The 21,148-nt window shown below is 43.6% G+C and overlaps 1 protein-coding gene across 5 annotated transcripts in view; it reads left to right on the plus strand.

The window, feature by feature from the left end:
- LOC124554986 (zinc finger Ran-binding domain-containing protein 2) overlaps positions 1-21,148 on the plus strand; it is an 82,564-nt gene that overhangs the window by 14,039 nt on the left and 47,377 nt on the right. For all 5 annotated transcript variants that reach the window (XM_047128725.1, XM_047128723.1, XM_047128724.1 and 2 more), the window contains exon 3: positions 12,261-12,366. In XM_047128725.1, coding sequence (XP_046984681.1) covers positions 12,261-12,366 — 106 coding nt within the window. The remainder of the gene's footprint in view (positions 1-12,260; positions 12,367-21,148) is intronic.

The raw sequence follows: 21,148 nt of genomic DNA on the forward strand, positions 1-21,148 counted from the left end.
CAGTTGAGTCCCATAGTGCTCAGAGCCATTTGAGCCAGGTGGACTTTGCTGCAGCTGGGTGGCGGCCGTGGGGAGGCCCCCTGGTTGGAGTGGGTGGCATCAGGGCGGATGACACGCGATGAAGCGTACCACGTCATCACTTGCTCTTGATCAAACACCAGCAATCTCTAAGCGTTCTAAGTCTCAGTACAATGCAAGGTAGTATGACCCTAAATCGTTCCTCTCCTTGGCCACACCATGAGAGGATTGCCAGGTTAAGGATGGAAGGATGGCAGCGAACCTTATTCACCCTGGTACCTCATATGTACAAGAACTAATGGGGGACTCCTTTGTTTCAATGAAGCCACAGTTTTGTAGAGCATTTAGAGGACAAGTTTGGGGAGGTGGAGAGCTCGTCCAAAATGCGCTCTGGGTCAGTCTTCATAAAAGCAGCTTCCTATGCCCAGTCATGGGCTTTACTCGCTTGTAACAACTTGGGAGATGTTTCCGTTACCATCACGCCACATAAGAGCTTAAATATGCTGTAGGATGTTATATTCCACAGGGACCTTCTTTTGCAGTCTGATGATGAGCTGCACACCAGTTTAGAGCGACGAGGTGTTCATTTCGAGTGGCGTGTCCATCGGGGTCTGAGGGATGATCAGGTTGCCACCGGTGCCTTCATCTTGGCCTTCGAAGGTGACAACTTACCTGAGAAGGTCAAGGTAATGGTCTACTGCTGCGATGTCAAGCTGTATATCCCTCCCTCGATGCGGTGCTTTAACTGCTGGATGTTCAGCCATATGTCTTCCTGCTGTACTTCCAGCGTTGCGTGTCGAGTTTGTGGACCTCCGTCACATCCCAATACTCCATGTGCCCTGCCTCCCATCTGTGTCAACTGCGGAGAGCATCATTCACCTTGCTTGCCAGACTGCAGAATTTTACAGAAAGAGAGGAAAATCATGGAAATCAAGACCCTGGACTGACTAAATACACTGAGGCTGAGAGAGAATATGAGTGCCTACATCCTGTGGCTATGACCTCCTCATACGCTGCTGCTATATGAACAGTTGTAGCCCCATCAGCTCCGCGAATTCCAGTTGGCTCTCAAAACCAGAAGGCTACACCTGTCCCCTTGATGGTGGGGGTCAAATTCCCCCCCACCCCCCAGTTGCTCCCGCACCACATACCTCGGGAGCGCTGCCCCCCCCCCCCCCCCCTCCCCATTGGGGACACACCAGTCCCCACCTCCCAGCCGGAGAGGTGTAAATCATCTTTGGCTTCTCTCACCAGGAAGGGATGCCTTGGGTCACTTCCTTCCCAGGCATCTGCTAGTGGGAAAGATGATGCCCACCAGTGGCTGAAGTGCCCAAAAGCAGCTGGTCGTAGGGCTTCATGATCATCCTCAGGTCCACAGCTCGTGGTCGTGCGGTAGCGTTCTCGCTTCCCACGCCCGGGTTCCCGGGTTCGATTCCCGGCGGGGTCAGGGATTTTCTCTGCCTCGTGATGACTGGGTGTTGTGTGTTGTCCTTAGGTTAGTTAGGTTTAAGTAGTTGTAAGTTCTAGGGGACTGATGACCATAGATGTTAAGTCCCATAGTGCTCAGAGCCATTTGAACCATTTTGATCATCCTCAGTCCCGGAGACTGAATCAGTGAAGCCCTCCCAGTGAGAGAAAACCAATGAGCAGCGAGAAAAGTCCAAAACAAAGACCTCTAAGACCAAGGAAATTGCAGTGGCACCCACACCACTGCTATCTAAAAGCTCTGTGTCTGGGGGTGAGGTGGAGATGCTAGTGTCCACTGAGGACCTAGATCTCAGTGTCAGTGTCGTCGTAATTGCCGTCTGTGTCACGTCTGCTGTGCAGCGAGCTTCGTTAATTTAAGTATTCACTGTATTTTTCTTACTTGTTACTTCTTCTTCTGTGTGTTTTTGCTTTTAGGAAGCTTTAATTGTCGAGTGCTAGTAATATTGTTCCACAGATTTCGTGTGTGTTTTGAATACAGTCCAGAGACAGGTAGTGTTATTTTCATTGTTTTCTACAAGAAGTGTCTAGTAACCACAGTTTAGTCAACTATCAGCCGCCTTTAGTGAATTAGCAGTCTAGTTAAAAGTTGATTAACTCTCTACAGTAAATTGATTTCTTAGGATGGATAGGATGTGCGACTGCTTTGTACGGACGCAGGAGCAGCTGGCCACTGTTCGCGAACAGCTGAACGTGTTGATGGCAGCGGTCAGCCGTCTTCAGGCTGCTGCCTCGGAGTGTAGCAGCAGTGGGGAGTCTGGTGTGTCGCATGGTACACCCAAGGTGTTACATGCTTCACCCACTGTCTCTGCTGTCGAGACATCTTCATGGGTACCGGGCGCAGTTGGGCCACCCTCTCCCCAAGGGGAGTGGTGGGTTCAGCGGCGTTCGCGGCGCACGAGGCGGAGGGTCAATGTGGAGGCTGACCATGTGGCATCGCCCGCTCTGCCTGTGAGTGGACATGTGGCCGCTCCTTCAGCAAGGTCCGAACAGGCACACGGGGGGAGGGGTTTATTAGTGATTGGGAGCTCCAACATTAGGCGGGTGATGGAGCCCCTTAGGGAAATAGCAGAAAGGTCAGGGTAGAAGACCAGTGTTCACTCTGTCTGCTTGCCGGGGGGTCTCATCCGAGATGTGGAGGAGGCCCTGCCGGTGGCGATAGAGAGCACTGGGTGCACCCAACTGCAAATAGTTGCTCATGTTGGTACCAATGACTCTTGCCGTCTGGGTTCAGAGGTAATTCTCACTTCATACAGGCGGTTGGCGGAGTTGGTGAAGGCGGAAAGCCTTGCTCGTGGGGTGGAATCTGAGCTAACTATTTGTAGTATCGTTCCCAGAACCGATCGCGGTCCTCTGGTTTGGAGCCAAGTAGAAGGCTTAAACCAGAGGCTCAGACGACTCTGCGGAGATCTGGGGTGCAAATTTCTCGACCTCCGCTATCGGGTGGAGAAATGTAGGGTCCCCCTGAATAGGTCAGGCGTGCACTACACGCAGGAAGCGGCTACAAGGGTAGTGGAGTACGTGTGGCGTGCACATGTGGGTTTTTTAGGTTAGAGAATTCCCTCCCTAGGCCCGACAAGACGCCTCCTGAGACGCGGCAAGGTAGGAGTAGGCAAGATGCAACAGGGAATAACAATATTAATGTGGTAATAGTAAACTGCAGGAGCGTCTATAGAAAGGTCCCAGAACTGCTCTCATTAACAAACGGTCACAATGCCCACATAGTACTAGGGAGAGAAAGTTGGCTGAACCTGAAACCAGATGTAAACAGTAATGAAATTCTAATCTCAGATTGGAATGTATACCAGAGAGACAGGTTGGACAGTGAAGGGGGAGGCTTGTTTATAGCGATAAAAAGTGCAATAGTATCGAAGGAAATTGACGGAGATCCGAAATGTGAAATAATTTGGGTGAAGGTCACGGTTAAAGTAGGCTCAGGCATGGTAATTGGATGTCTCTATAGGCCCCCTGAAGGATAATTTGGAAAATATTTCGAGTAGATTTCCCCACCATGTTATAGTTCTGCGTGGAGATTTTAATTTGCCGGGTATAGACTGCGAGACTCAAACGTTCATAACGGGTGGCAGGGACAAAGAATCCAGTGAAATTTTCTCAAGTGAATTATCTGAAAACTACCTTGAGCAGTTAAACAGAGAACCGACTCGTGTCGATAACATATTAGACCTTCTGGTGACTAACAGACCAGAACAATTTGAAACGGTTAAGGCAGAACAGGGAATCAGCGATCATAAAGCGGTTACTGCATCGATGATTTCAGCCCTAAATAGAAATATTAAAAAAGGTAGGAAGATTTCAGAGTACCTGATGGCTCAACGCAAAAGATTTGTCTCAAGTACAGGTAGTGTTGAGGATCAGTGGACAAAGTTCAAAACCATCGTACAAAATGTGTTAGATGAGTATGTGCCAAGCAAGATCGTAAGAGATGGAAAAGAGCCACTGTGGTACAACAACCGCATTAGAAAGCTGCTACGGAAGCAAAGGGAACTTCACAATAAACATAAACATAGCAAAAGCCTTGCAGACAAACAAAAATTACTCGAAGCAAAAGGTAGTGTGAGGAGGGCCATGCGAGAGGCGTTCAATGAATTCAAAAGTAAAGTTCTATATACTGACTTGGCAGAAAATCCTAAGAAATTTTGGTCTTATTTCAAAGCGGTGGGTGGATCAAAACAAAATGTCCAGACACTCTGTGACCAAAATAGTACTGAAACAGAGGATGACAAACTAAAGGCCGAAGTACTAAATGCCTTTTTCCAAAACTGTTTCACAGAGGAAGACTGCACTGCAGTTCCTTCTCTAGATTATCGCACAGATGTCAAAATGGTAGATATCGAAATAGATAACAGAGGGATAGAAAAACAATTAAAATCACTCAAAAGAGGAAAGGCCGCTGGACCTGATGGGATACCAGTTTGATTTTACACAGAGTACGTGAAGGAACTTGCCCCCCCCCCCCCCCCCCCCCTCTTCATGCAGTGGTGTACCATAGGTCTCTAGAAGAGCGTAGCGTTCCAAAGGATTGGAAAAGGGCACAGGTCATCCTCGTTTTCAAGAAGGGACGTCGAACAGATGTGTAGAACTATAGACCTATATCTCTAACATCTATCAGTTGTAGAATTTTGGAACATGTATTATGTTTGAGTATAATGACTTTTCTGGAGACTAGAAATCTACTCTGTAGGAATCAGCATGGGTTTCGAAAAAGACGATTGTGTGAAACCCAGCTCATGCTGTTCGTCCATGAGACTCAGAGGGCCATAGACACGGGTTCCCAGGTAGATGCCGTGTTTCTTGACTTCCGCAAGGCGTTCGATACAGTTACCCAGTCGTTTAATGAACAAAGTAACAGCATATGGACTATCAGACCAATTGTGTGATTGGATTGAAGAGTTTCTAGATAACAGAACGCAGCATGTCATTCTCAATGGAGAGAAGTCTTCCGAAGGAAGAGTGATTTCAGATGTGCTGTAGGGGAGTGTCATAGGACCGTTGCTATTCACAATGTACATAAATGACCTTGTGGATGACATCGCAAGTTCACTGAGGCTTTTTGCGGATGATGCTGTGGTATATCGAGAGGTTGTAACAATGGAAAATTGTACTGAAATGCAGGAGGATCTGCAGCGAATTGATGCATGGTGCAGGGAATGGCAATTGAATCTCAGTGTAGACAAGTGTAATGTGCTGTGAATACATAGAAAGAAAGATCCCTTATCTTTTAGCTACAATATAGCAGATCGGCAACTGGAAGCAGTTAATTCCATAAATTATCTGGGAGTAGGCATTAGGAGTGATTTAAAATGGAATGATCATATAAAGTTGATCATCGGTAAAGCAGATGGCAGACTGAGATTCATTGGAAGAATCCTAAGGAAATGCAATCCGAAAACAAAGGAATTAGGTTACAGTACGCTTGTTCGCCCACTGCTTGAATACTGCTCAGCAGTGTGGGATCCATATCAGATAGGGTTGATAGAAGATATAGAGAAGATCCAACGGAGAGCAGCGTGCTTCATTACAGGATCATTTAGTAATCGCGAAAGCATTATGGAGATGATAGATAAATTCCAGTGGAATACTCTGCAGGAGAGGCGCTCAGTAGCTCTGTACGGGCTTCTGTTGAAGTTTCGAGAACATACCTTCACCAAGGAGTCAAGCAGTATATTGCTCCCTCCTACGTATATCTTGCGAAGAGACCATGAGGATAGAATCAGAGAGATTAGAGCCCACACAGAGGCATACCGACAATCCTTCTTTCCACGAACAATACGAGACTGGAATAGAAGGGAGAACAGGTAGAGGTACTGAAGGTACCCTCCGCCACACACCGTCAGGTGGCTTGCAGAGTATGGATGTAGATGTAGATGTAGACCCTCAGACACAATGAATATAGACTGCTCAGGCAATAAGTCGGTGGCAGCAGATGGCCCTGAGGCGTAGTCTGCCTCATTGAATGTTCCATGCCTTCGCCGTCTCACGATGTCATCCTCCAGTGGAATTGCAGCGGTTTTTTCCGCCGCATGGCTGAGCTGTGGCAGCTGTTAAGCCTTACACCTGCTTTCTGCATTGCCCTCCAAGAAACCTGGTTCCTGGCAATGTGGACCGCTGCCCTCTGTGGCTATTAGGGATATTACAGGAACTCCAGCAACTATAATCGAGTGTCAAGTGAAGTTTGCGTTTATGTCCTAAACTCAGTCTGTAGTGCAATTGTGGCCCTTCAAACCCCTCTTGAAGCTGTGGCTGTCAGAATAAGGACGACACAGGAAATAACTGTCTGCAATTTATATCTTCCTCCAGGTGGTGCAGTACCCCTGAAGGTATTAGCTGCACTGATTGACCAACTCCCTAAACCTTTCCTATTTTCGGGAGATTTTAACGCCCATAACCCCTTGTAGGGTGGCACCGTGGTTACTGGCCGAGGCAGAGATGTCGAAACTTTACTGTCTCAGTTTGACCTCTGCCTCTTAAATACTGGGGCCGCCACACATTTCAGTGTGGCTCCTGGTAGCTACTTGGCCATTGATTTATCCATTTGCAGCCCAGGACTTCACCCGTCTATCCCCTGGAGAGGACGTGACAACCTGTGTGGTAGTAACCATTTCCCCATCTTCCTGTCACTGCCTCGGCTTCAGGCCCACAGATGCTTGCCCAGATGGGCTCTCAACAAGGCATACTGGGAAATTTTCACCTCTGCGGTCACCGTTGATTCTTCCACACGTGGTAGCATCGATGTGATGGTTGAGCAGGTGACTGCAACAATCATAAATGTGGTCCCTCGCTCTTTGGGGTGCCCCCAGCGAAGGCGGTCCCTTGTTGGTCGCCGGAAGTCACTGAGGCAATTAAGGAGCATCGGCGAGCTCTACAGCAGTGTAAGCGGCACCCTTCCCTGGAGCACCTCATAGCCTTTAAACAGCTCCGTACCCGCGTTCGCCAACTTATCAAACAACGGAAGCAGGAATGCTGGGAGAGATATGTCTCGACGATTGGTTGCCATACGTCACCTTCCCAAGTCTGGATGAAGATCTGACGTCGTCTTGGGTATCAGACCTCAACAGGTGTCCCTGGCATTAATATCAATGGCGTGTTGTCTACCGATGCAAACGTGACTACTGAGCACTATGCTTGAGCCTCTTCATTGGGGAACTACCCCCCAGCCTTTCGCACCCTCAAACAGAGGATAGAGAGGAAAGTCCTCTCGTTCGGGCCACAGTGAACCCTATAATGGCCCATTTACAGAGTAGGAGCTCCTCATTGCCCTTTCACATTGCCCCAACACAGCTCCTGGGCCAGATCGGATCCATGGTCAGATGATTAAACATCTCTCATCTGTCTACAAGTGACATCTCCTCATCATCTTCAACCAGATCTTGTGTGAAGGCATCTTTCCATCACTATGGCGGCACAGCACCATCATTCCGGTGCTTAAACCCAGTAAAAACCCACTTGATGTGGATAGCTATCGGCCCATAAGCCTCGCCAACGTTCTTTGTGAGCTGTTGGAACGTATGGTGTGTCAGCATTTGGGTTGGGTCCTGGAGTCATGTGGCGTACTGGCTCCATGTCGGGGTGGTTTCTGACAGGATCGCTTTACCACTGATAATCTAGTGTCCCTCAAGTCTGCCATCCGAACAGCCTTTTCCAGACGCCAACACCTGGTTGCTGTCTTTTTTTACTTACGAAAAGTGTATGACAGCACCTGGCGACATCATATCCTTTATACAAGTGGGGTCCCCAAGGCCCGCTCTCGATTTTTTATCCAGAATTTCCTGTCGCTTCATACTTTTCATGTCAAAGTTGCTGCCTCCCATATTTTGCTACATACCCAGGAGAATTGGGTCCCGCAGGGCTCTGTATGGAGTGTGTCTCTATTTTTAGTGGGCATTAATGGTCTAGCAGCCGCTGTAGGGCCGCCTCACCATCTCTGTATGCAGACAACTTCTGCATTTCGTACTGCTTCACCAGTACTGGTGTTGCTGAGCGGCAGCTACAGGGAGCCATCCACAAGGCGCAGTCGTGGGCTCTAGCCCACGGTTTCCAGTTTTCGGCTGCAAAGTTGTGTGTTAGGCACTTCTGTCGGCGTCGTACCATTCATCCGGAACCAGAACTTTGCCTTAATGACGGTCCACTCACTGTAGTGAAGACATATCGATTCTTAGGACTGGTTTTTGACACCCAATTGACTTGGCTTCCTCATCTCTGTCAGCTTAAGCGGAAGTGCTGGCAGCACCTCAATGCCCTCTGCTGCCTGAGCAACACCTACTGGGGTGCAGATAGCTCTACGCTGCTGCAGCTCTACAGAGCCCTTGTTCAATCCCGCCTTGACTATGGGTGTCTGGTTTATGGTTCAGTGCCACCCTCTGCCCCAGTGCACCACTGTGGCGTTCGCCTAGCAGCAGGAGCTTTTAGGATGAGTCCGGTGATGTGTACTGGTGGAGGCCGGAGTCCCTCCATTGCAGGTCAGGCATGCGCAATTGCTCTCCAGATATGTTGTACACATTCATAGTTCTTTTGCGCATCTGAATTACAATGTCCTTTTCCCGTCCATGGTGATTCATCTCCCGCATCGGCGGCCCACGTCAGAGCTTACAATTGCAGTTCGTGTGCGATCCCTTCTCTCCAAACTGGAGTCCTTGCCTTTACCACCTATGCTTGAGGTTCATTCATGAACACTTCCATGGTATACACCTAGCCCACGGCTTCGCCTGGACCTTTCACATGACCCTAAGCACTCAGTTAACCCTGCGATTCTCCCCTGGCACTTCCTCTTGGTGACATGTACAAGGGCCATGAAGTGGTTTACACCAATGGATCGATGGCTGATGGTCACATTGACTTTGCCGATGTTCATGGAGGACATATAGAACACCTCTCCTTGCCATATGGTTGCAGTGTTTTCATTGCAGAGCTGGCAGCCATATCTCGTGCTCTTGAGCCCGTCCATTTATGCCCAGGTGAGTCATTTCTCCTGTGTACTAACTCCTTGAGCAGCCTACAAGCTATCGACCAGTGCTACCCTCGCCATCCTGTGGTGGTGTCCATTCAGGAGTCCATCTATGCTGTGGAACGGTCCCATCGTTCATTGGTGTTTGTCTGCACTCCATGTCACATTGGAATCCCAGGCAACGAACTTGCCGACGGGCTCGCCAAACAGGCTATGCGGAAACCGCTTCTGGAGATGGGCATTTCTGAACCTCACCTGTGTTCTGAGTTACACTGTATGGTTTTTTGGCATCAGGAGATGGAATGGCATAACAGTATACACAACAAACTGCGTGTTGTTAAAGAGACTATGAATGTGAGGAAGTCTTTCATGTGGGCCTCTCGCAGGGAATCAGTTGTCCTCTGCTGGCTCCGCATTGGCCATGCCTGAGTGACCCACAGTTACCTCTTGTGTCATGAAGGCCCGCTTGAGTGTCGGTGTGGCGCCCGGTGACAGTGGCCCATATTCTGGTGCACTGCCCCATTTGACAGCCCTGCGACGAAATCTTGGGTTACCCTACTTGTTGCTGCTAATTTTATCTGACAAAGCCTCATCGGCTGATTTAGTTTAAGTTTTATTCATGAGAGTGTGTTTTATCATTTGATCTAAGTTTTAGCGGATGTCCTTTGTCCCTCTGTGTCCTCCACCGTAGTGCTTCTAGGGTGGACGTGTTAATGTGTTGCAGAATGGCTGGCTTCTCCTTGTTTTATTCTCATAGTCAGCCAGCCATGGTAATCTGCTTTGTTGTTTTAATCTCTTCGTCCTGTTTCTTGGGTTTCTGTTGTTTTTCTTGTCCTCTTTTGTCCATTTATATGTTTGTTGCCCTTCATCGTTCTTGTGATTTTTCCTTTCATTGCATTTTGAGTTGCCAGTCGTTTGTTTTATTTTCACACTTGTGGCATTCTTTTATTCGGAATAAGGGACTGACGAACTCATAATTTGGTCCCTTTGCCCCTCTTTTAATCCAACCAACCAATCAACCAGCCAACCTAAATATGGATTCGCCCACACAGACGGATCCAGAATTCGTGACTAGGTTAGTTATTTTTGTGTACACAGCCCAGGAGAGGTTCACAAGCAGTGTTCTCAGAGTGCATGCTTTATGTATATATGACAGGGTTGGTAGCCATATGTCTAACCTTGCATTAAATAAGATCTCCCTCAGCCAAGACCTTTGTGATTTGTAGTGATGCCCACAAAAAATAAATTAGTGCTATCTCTGAAACGTTTTGTTCTCTTAACATACAAGACATTTTATTTGAACCTACAGTGCGGGAACCAGCATGACATTCATTTGGACACCAAACCAACTGGGCATACTGGGAAATCACAACTGAAGCACCAGATTTTGAATATGTAGTATAAGGAATTATGGGCTGCTACAACCTCAATAAAGGCATGTGATACTTCTTACCAAGCCTCTCTGAAGGAAACAGTTGTACCGTTCTGGTCATGAATGGGCCACACCATATTGAACTGAGAGTTCATCTTAAGGCTTCTGGACTCTGGTGGGCATGGGTTCCCAAGCTATTGCAGCTATTCTTCCTTTCATTTGCTGTAATCTTATTCTGACTGTAGCAGCCAGTCCATGAGGAGGTCGTGAGGTACCTATAGAGTGGTAGCCGTCTGACTGTGCAGGGAATGCACTATTGATGCCAGGCTGTTACTTCCTTGTGGATGCAAGAAGTAGGTGCCTGTCCGGGTCCTCTGGGCCATGGTCATCAAGCCAAGTGACCCTTGTTCTGGCAGAGTGGTGCCCAAGGGGAGAGCCATCATTTGGGGTAGTCAGCATCATGGCAGATGTCTGTCAATGTGAAAGGCCTAAGCTATCACCTGGTGCCTGTGTGGCTCTGGTTCTCTCTTTAGGCAGACCAGAAGTCTTCAGTGCAGGTCATTATGACCATAGGAACTTTACCTCATTGACCATGCTATGGGAAGAAATTGAAACAAAGTGGCTTGCAGAAACTTACTCTCCAATTGCTGGTTTGCACTTGTGCATGTGAAGGGTCCTTCCTCTCTATTAAGCCCGTGTTCTTTGAACATATTTTGAGAAATCACTTCCTTCAGTAAATTATGAAGTGGTTCAATCATAATTAAAATGGCGAATCCTACCCAGTGCCAGGCGATACTTTGCAAATAACTGAATGATGTACCCATTACCGTAATGCCCGATAAGAGTCGAAACGTGGTACAATGTATAATTTTTCTACAAGACATACTGATGATGAACTACATGAACTGTTGGAGAAGCATGGGATCCATTTCATACATTGTGTGTGTCGAGACTCACGGGGCAACAAGGTTGACACTGGAGCTTCTATCTTCAATTTTGAGGGGATTTCTCTTAGCGAGGTGGTCAAAATTTTGTTTAACTGTGAGAGGATGTGTGTGAGCATTCATGATGACATTTACACATGTTTTTATTATTTTTCTAATGTATATATTATTTTAAATTTAAATTTAATAATAATGATAATAATAAATTTAAATAACCTTTTATGCATTCCGCATGAACTTTCCAATGTAATTTGTAATTAGTGGATTTTGTAACATTTCTGTTAGGCGCCCTAACCGCAATACAAAACAACTGCTGACAATGGTACAAATATTTTAATTGTAATACTGTTAACAGATAGATCTAATTCCATCAATAATGACCCATATATGTCTGTTTCAAAATCTCAGGCTTTAACAGTAGTTCCATTATTTCATAAAAATGTAATTAAGGGAGTCACTTCTTCGTTAATCCCAAGTTCACAATGACGTGGTAATTTAATTTCTTTATAAAAGATTTAATGTAATCATTTATGACATCATTCTTGCCTCACTACTAGCTTTCTCAAGAGAGTACTTCAAAATGGCACCAATTTAAAACAGCAGGTGAGCAGGCTCTGGAAGCATTATGGGGATTGAGGGCAGTGTAGCCCTCTGTGCAAGTCTGTGGTGGAGAAGTGGGCATTCATGCCTCCCCTTAAGTTGCATTGCCACACATTCTCAAATAACCTGCTAATATATTTCAATCAAATATTGCCAGTTACATATATACATAAATATATTAAACAGGGGTGCTGAAGACTGCTGCACTGAGTGTGCTAGATCTAATGTCCTGTCCTCATATATTTCTTTTGTCTTTTTTTCTTCTCACCAGTGTTATCATTTTGCAAGTCACTGAATCTCTGTATTCAGAATTTTTTTTAATGCAGACTTTTAATCTTATGTTACTAATGGTTTTTTGCTGTTGTTAATCTCATTGCAGAAAAAGTGGAAAGCTTGAAAAAGAAGAAGTTAGGCCATGAAATTGGTAAAGCTGCTGCAGAGAAGAGCCGTGGGCTTTTCAGTGCAGATGATTGGCAGTGTAATAAGTAAGTTATGTTTACAGTCAGTTATCTTTCCCACTCTGAAAAATGGATTTTGTTAGATCTTTTTAAGATATATGGATTTTAGTACAAAATCATAAACTGAATTCTGTAACATAGTGCAACTGAACAGAGAGAGCGAATTCCGATTTGAAAACGTTGCATATTTCTTCATACTTTGTAATGTGACTTATTCAACAGAGATAAATGAAACACGCAAGCAATAATAATTCAACAAAATTCTTGTATAATTGTGTAACGGTAAAAAGTAATTTCTGGCCACCAGAAATAGTTACTGGAATGATTAACTATTTTACAGCATGGTAGTCACACATACGGAAAAAATTATTGAAAATGTGGCTATGATCATTATACACTAATTAACACAAAACTGGTAGCATAAGCCTAACAGCTTAAAAAATTATAAACTGCTTTGTCTATAATGGCATCTTACCACAAAAATGCTAATGGATAAGATACAAAATAAAATGAACTTAATGTTTTCTACAGTGATACTCCAAAAGCCACTTTATGGTGTGTGGTGGAAGATACTTTTGACACCACTACAATCACTCCTCCCCGCCAGCCCACCAACCCATCACTTTTTACTGTGTTATTTGTATCTGTTGCACAGGAAAAACTGCTACCGGGAAGTCACCATATGACTTTTAATATCTCATGTTTTCTTTTGTCATTTCATGATGTGTATGTGGGAGGAACAATTTTTGCCTAACTCTTGAAATGTAAGTGCAGTCAGAATTTTAACAATAATTCTGAGTGATGCCCAGTGTCTCTCCTGTAGTGTTTGCCATTAGAATTGGATGAGACAGTCAATAACAAACTTGAACATACCAAACAAACCCATGACAAAATACTACACTCTTCTTTAGATCGTCTCTGTTAATCCTACTTTGTAATGGCGTCTGTCAGACAGTGCTGGAGAAAAAGTTGAACAAGGATTTTGGAGGCTATTTCTTTTGTAGGTGTGTTACATTTCCTAAGAATTCTTTAAATGAGTTACAGCCTGGCATCTGGATTTTTAAAACTAGTTTTATGTGGTCATTTCACTTAGTTATTCTGTACTTCTGCTCCTAGAAATTTTACAGATGTTAATTTTTCCAGTTGTTTGTAGCTAATTATGTAATCAGATTGTAGTGGAACTTTCCACCTATTAATGCAGTCCATTGCAATGTATTTACCTTGACTCAAATGAGACCATGTTCCAAGTGTTGATACCATACTGGTCTTCGTACATTTCACTAGTTTTCTTTCCTATATACATAATAATAATAATGTCCACGTCACCTTCCATTTTTAACCAGACAGAACGTCTGAGACAAGAAAGAAACAGTAATAATAATAATAATAATAATAATAATAATAATAATAATAATAATAATAATCATCTGGAAACAGCCTCACACACACTCTATCCCACTGGCCATTAAAATTTCAACACAATAAAGGTGGTATTCAACAAATGTCAAATTGACATGAAATGTACTACATACCTGGATATGCAAATCGTTAGTATTACAGTGCAACCCAACAAAGTAGGTAGGAGTAATGCCATTCAGAAATTACATTTCAATTTTGATTTATTTGTGTGAGATCATGTTACTCCTTGAGTAAGGAGAAAGGCTGTGACAGGATGATTACCTTTAGAGACTTCAATTTATAATTCCTTAAAATTGCTGTTTGCCTTGATCAGTATCTTGCAACTGTCATGCTAATGTAGAGTCGATGGGTCTAGGAGGGCCATACTCAGTGCCATCAGAATCTCAGCTGTCCCACACAATAGCACTCTAGAGGACAGTAATGTTGTTCACTTGGCTGTGCAGGATCTCACAGCTATGTCATTACCTAGAGTCAGCTAACAAACTTGTTTACCACAAGTTAAGTTTCCACAGGGTCAGTAAGATGATATGGGGATCACTGCTATCAGCATGGTGATCATTGTTGTGGTTTTTCTTCATGCACCAGAGGGGAGAGGTATGGCAAAAGTGGTGTGGCCAGTAGAAACAACACTGGACACAGGAGTTGCACCATATCATCTTTCCAGATGAATCCAGGTTCAGCATACAGCATCACAATACACATACCTGTGTGAGGAGCATCTGGGGAGAATGAAAGATGCCATAATGCATTCATCGTCATTTGATTTCATCACTTCATGTGATGAAATGGGTTGCAATTTGGTATACAGCACGATCACCCCCAGTTCACTTAGCTTCTAATTTGAACAGTGGCAGTTACATTTCTGACATGTCAAAGCCAGTGACTGCCAATCCTTCAAGATCTCTGTGATGTTATCTTTAGTGAGATAACAGAAAACAATGTATTGCCTCTGCTGTCTTGACCTACTGTGATAAACAGGGTGTTAGCTGCTTTGGTCAGCATGTTCTCTAGATCTCTACCCCACTGAAAGCCACTGGTCATGGGTTGTTGAAAGACCGGTTATGCCACCAGTCACCAGCCAGTATGGTTGATGAACTCTGGCATAGTTCAGGCAGCACAGAACGACTTACCCACACCTGTAATCCAAGTTCAGTTGAACCTGATGCCCAGCTGTGCTACCATTGGTGGCAACTCTTTGATAAATTTTGCATTCTGTATAGCCCCAAATCATATACAAATTTAATCTTTTTTTTTCTTCCTACTATATCATATACACAAAATATTTTAATGGCCAGCAGTGTATTTATTGAATCACGCTCAGGGGCTCGTGAAGAGATCACACAGTGTGTAAATGTATTATTATAGTTCTCCCTGGAAGAAACATGGATGTGTGTATACAAAGATCGTAATGCATCATTGAGGCCAGAGGTGTGCTTAATTCAGCACAGGATGCCAAATGGCTGTTAAGACAATGTTGATCATTATGATGAACTGAACAAATTATTTTTTGCCAGCAAGTGAAAACAGAATTTTCTCTGTGTGTGTATCCGACATCCAGGCACTGTTGTAGCATGCATGAAATGTATTTGCAGTTGTGTATATGGACAACAGTCAGCTATATAATGGAATGGTGACAATAAAAATTGGTGCCGGAGCTGGACTCGAACCTGGATTTCCTGCTTTTTGTGAGTGGTGGCCTTATCCACTTTGGCTATCCAAGTATGACCCTTGACCAGATCCAAACATTCATGTCTTACCGTCCATGCGTCACAATATGCACTTGTACACGTAATGTAATTCCCATACAGGTGAGAGAGATTTTAATTGAAAGTTGCTGCTTGGTATTGGTGGATAAATGTGATATTGCAGTGTTCCTTCAACTGTGCATGCATGTCCGAAGGAACAGTGCATCATACTTCTTAACAACACAGGCATTGCAATATTGTTTTGTAGCATAGTTCATCTGACCTTAGGTGCAGCACTATATACTGATCATGACATGAAGCTTTAAATTTCACCAGTTTGATGATACTACTTGAGTATGCCAGATGAACTGTGGAAAATGTAGCATAGGCACTTAGAAATTTGGGATGTATTGTTTTTTCTGTGTGTGACACAGCAGTTGTCCCATCATTGGTGGGAGCTGTTGTGGTGTAGGCCCTACCAGCTCTCTCTGAGAGGAAAAAAATCAAAGAAGGGAACATTAATGAGAAAATGTAACATGTTAAATTGAATATATGTTACAAGGGCATCTACAGTTCAAAGGTACTGACCCCATACACTGTGGTTTGTAGTTCATCTGTGACATAGTTAAATTACTCATTGTACATAAAGATACGTGATACTGTCACAAATTTGGGTTGATAATTGACAGAATAACAACTCCAGTGGAACAGTACTTACATCCACCAGAATGTAATTCATTGTATTTGGTCTGTATGCTACACGTTCACATACTACCGCCTAGTGCTTTAGGAAAAGCATTGTTGGGAGACTCTTGTCAAATTAGGGACAATACACACAATTTTTGTGGTCCTGTATGACACAAAATGTTGTAAGGCATCCTTTGCCAGCACATGGTTATCACTGTGTGTAGCCCTTTTATTACTCTGGGTATATACGCTACTGGCCATTAAAATTGCTACACCAAGAAGAAATGCAGATGATAAACGGGTATTCATTGGACAAATGTATTATACTAGAACTGACATGTGATTACATTTTCACGCAATTTGGGTGCATAGATCCTGAGAAATCAGTACCCAGAACAACCATCTCTGACCATAATAACGGCCTTGATATGCCTGGGCATTGAGTCAAACAGAGCTTGGATGGCGTGTACAGTTACAGCTGCCCTTGCAGCTTCAACACGATACCACAGTTCATCAAGAGTAGTGACTGGCGTGTTGTGACGAGCCAGTTGCTTGGCCTCCATTGACCAGACGTTTTCAATTGGTGAGAGGTCTGGAGAATGTGCTGGCCAGGGCAGCAGTCGAACTTTTTCTGTATCCAGAAAGGCCCATACAGGACCTGCAAATGCGGTTGTGCATTATCCTGCTGAAATGTAGGGTGTCACAGGGATCGAATGAAGGGTAGAGCCACGGGTCGTAACACATCTGAAATGTAACATCCACTGTTAAAAGTGCCATCAATGCGAACAAAAGTGACAGAGACGTGTTACCAATGGCACCCCATACCATTACGCCGGATCATATGCCAGTATGGCGATGACAAATACACGCTTCCAATGTGCGATCACCGCAATGTAGCCAAACATGGATGCCACCATCATGATGCTGTAAACAGAACCTAGATTCATCCGAGAAAATGACGTTTTGCCACTCATGCACCCAGGTTCGTCGTTGGGTACACTATCGCAGGTGCTCCTGTCTGTGGTGCAGCGTCAAGGGTAACCGCAGCCATGGTCTCAGAGTAGATAGTCCATGCTGCTGCAAACGTTGTCGAACTGTTTGTGCAGATGGTTGTTGTCTTGCAAACGTCCCCATCTGTTGACTCAGGGTTCGAGACGTGGCTGCACGATCTGTTACAGCCATGCGGATAAGATGCCTGTCATCTCAAATGCTAGTGATACGAGGCCATTTGGATCCAGCACGGCATTCCGTATTACCCTCCTGAACCCACCGATTCCATATTCTGCTAACAGTCATTGGATCTTGACCAACGCAAGCAGCAATGTCGCGATACGATAAACTGCAATTGTGATAGGCTACGATCCGACCTTTATCAAAGTCGGAAACGTGATGGTATGCATTTCTCCTCCTTACACGAGGCATCTCAACAACGTTTCACCAGGCAAAACCGGTCAACTGCTGTTTGTGTATGAGAAATTGGTTGGAAACTTTCCTCATGTCAGCACGTTGTAGGTGTCGGCACCGGTGCCAACCTTGTTTGAATGCTCTGAAAAGCTAATCATTTATATTTCACAGCATCTTCTTCCTGTCAGTTAAATTTCGCGTCTGTAGCACATCATCTTCGTGGTGTAGCAATTTTAATGGCCAGTAGTGTATATGGAAGGGCTATATGAGGGAAATGAACTTGAAGATATTTAGAAAGGGAGATGAAGTAAGTGGAGATGGGAGATACGATACTACGAAAAGATCTTGACAGAGCGCCGAAAGATCTAAGTTAAAACGATACCCATGAACTAGACATTATGACTAGACATCATTTCTTCATAATCAGTAAGAGCCTTGGGAGGACCAGCCATGAAAAAACTATCCCATCTGTTGTGCAAGATATATGAGATAGGTGAAATACCCTCAGATTTCAAGAAGAGTGTAGTAATTCCAAAGAAGACGTGTTGGTTCTGAACAGGTGTATTACCAAACTATAAGTTTAATAAGTCATGCTTGCCAAATATTGAGACAAATTATTTGCAGAAGACTGGGAATGGAAGAACTGGTAGAAGCAGACTTTGGGGAAGATATTTGGTTCGTGCAGAAGTGTAGGAACACACGAAGCCATAATGACCCTATGACGTACCTTAGAAGAAAGTTCATAGCATTTGTAGATTTAAAGAAAACTTTAATCAATGTTGACTGTAATGCACTCTGAAAGTCAGAAGGTAGCAGTGATAAAATACAAGGAACAGAAGGTTATTTGCAACTTGTATAGAAAGCAGAATGCAATTATGAGTCAAAGGACATGAAAGGAAAGTAAAGATTGAGGAGGGAATGAGACAAGGTTGTATCCCAGCAACAATGTTATTCAGTTTGTACATTGAGCAAGATGTTGAAGGAGCGAAGGAGAAATTTGGAGAAGGAATTAATGTGCAGGGAGAAGAAATATAAACATTTAAGATTAACTGGCAACAGTGCAATTCTGTCAGAAGCAGCAAAGTGCTAGGAAGAGCAGCTGATCAGAAGAAGTTACAAGATGAACATCAACAAAACTACAGTGTAAATAATGACCGATGGTGAGGGAGTTTGATTAAGAAATGAGAGAGTAAAAGTAGTAGATGAGCTATTTGGACAACAAGGTAACTGATGATGGCCAACATAGAGAGGATATAAACTGTGGACTGGCTATAGTAAGAAAAGCATTTCTGAAAAAGAGCAATTTATCATCTAATATAAATTTAAGTATTAAGAATTATTTTCTGATGCTATTTGTGTAGAGTGTAGCCTCCTATGGAAGTGAGTACTTCAGACAAGAAGAGAACAGAAGCTTTTGAAATGTGTTGCTACAGAAAAATATTGAAGTTTAGAAGGATATGTCAAGTAACTAATGAGGTGACACCAAATTGAATTGGGGGAAAACGAAACTTATGTCACAACTTGAGTGAAAGAAGGGAGCAATTGGTAGGACCCATTCTGAGACATCAAGGCATTGTCAGTTTGGTAATGGAGGGAAGTGTCGGAGCAAAAATTGTTGAAGACAAAGGGATCTATACGGTAAATAGGTTCAAATGTATGCAGGTTGCAGTAGTTATGCAGAGATAAAAAGGCTTGCACTGGATAGGCTAGCATGGAGAGCTGCGTCAAAGCAGGCTTCAGACTGGACGACGACGACGATGCCGCCGCCGCCGAGGATGCCAAGTGATGTAGTTTCGAAAAAGGTTCCACATGACCACCACAGATTTTACTGAAATTTTGTGTGAACTTTCGCACATGTTCCCAGTAAACATTGGTAAAGTTTCACAATCACCAATTCAATACTTCTGGAGATATAGTTATTTGTTTGACCACATAGCGCAGCTACCAACAGTGAATTCGTAAATTTTTGGCAACTTTGAGACATAATATCTCCGGCAGCATTTTCTTGAAAAGGGGGAGGGGGGGGTTAGGCCATCTTGTACAACACTTTGCACTCTTGTAAGCGAAATATTATGTTCTGGTGTAACCACAAGCACTGGAATGTAGATGAACGGAAGAGAAAAGAAGGCAGTGAAACAACGTTGGCTAATGGTTCGCTGATTAGGACCGCACAACAACAGGAGCGGCCTCTACAAGAGGAGAATATAAGCGGTGCTCCTTTCAGCCTTGGCTGCTCACTATTCGCTCAGTATTAGCACAGCCTAGCAGAGAGTGTTAAGATAGCAGTGACACGTGATCCATATCAATTGCTTGCATATACATTGTATATAGCAATGGACACTAACTTGCATGTCACCCATCGCTTGCGACCACTCATTGTAAATACAAGTTAAGTATTGTCATTCTTCTTATTTGTAATAAAAACTATTAATGTGATTTTGTTTGAATTGTTGTACAGCATTCCAAGAACGCAGCATTCTATAGGCACCCTATAAGCGATGAGTGGGCAGGACCCCACATATTAAAAAAGATTTCCTGATCAATTTTCATATGGATAATTTGATGCAAAATCTGCCAAAAAATACACACTTGAAAAAAATGTGAAGTTTATCTTTTTATATCTCTGGAAGTAATTGCAGGATAAACCTGAAAATTGGCACATAATAACTTGCCAATAAAAGATCGTAGAATATAAAATTTCATTCTCTTACTGCTTTCCAATCGTTTGCAGATTGAGAAAACTTGATGATTTTCCTAAGAACACCAAAAATCTGTATTTTTATCCAGTTTTTACAAAAAAGTCTTCTGCAAACACTTTTAAACCATTTTCATCAGAAAGTCCATGTTCTAAACCACCTCAGAGCTAGATTTGGTTTTGCAATGAAAGCTTATAAGGCCCTAAAAAAGTTGGACAAAGTGAAGGTGCATTGAAAATTGGGCGCACATTCCGCTGGTACTTGATCTGAATCTGACATCTTTTGTCATGTTCTATAGTTGTTTAGTACTCTCTTTGGAAGATAATATTAAGTCCTGATTACTAGGAAATGAGGTTGAGCCAGAACAATAGCAAATATAGAATCTTTTTTCTAGTTTTAGACATCTCTACAACATTCAGCTGTACAGAATTCATTTTATAAACAATTAAATTGAATGAGGATAAACAATAAGAAGTCTTTTTTCATTTTTGTGGCTCTTATAATCTCTAATAATTTGAGGCAATCAAACTGGAAAAGGTAATTTTTTGGGTTCTGTCTTATCAAAACATTCCCATCGGTAACATCATATGGCCAACAGTATAGTTTTCCCTCATGATATTCTACAGTAAATTAATGCAACCTGTAAAAAATAAAGTAGTTTGAAATAAACATATGCTTATTATCCTAAAAGAGACCTTTTTCAATTTAGGCCTGTGAGGCTTATTAGAAATGAATCATCAGGCTTGGGATCCTGTGTAAAGAAACTCTTATCAGGCTTGAGAACTTGCTGTAAAGAAACACGCCCATGGCTGCTGTCTTACAGCTATCAGGTGCGCCCCTATGGCACTGGGGGATGCTGGTTTTCGCACTTTAAAATGAAACAGCAGTGGTTAAGCAACCATGGGCCACAGCAACATG

The sequence above is a fragment of the Schistocerca americana genome, chromosome X (assembly GCF_021461395.2).
Source record: "Schistocerca americana isolate TAMUIC-IGC-003095 chromosome X, iqSchAmer2.1, whole genome shotgun sequence".
In the NCBI taxonomy this organism is placed as follows: Eukaryota; Metazoa; Arthropoda; class Insecta; order Orthoptera; family Acrididae; genus Schistocerca; species Schistocerca americana.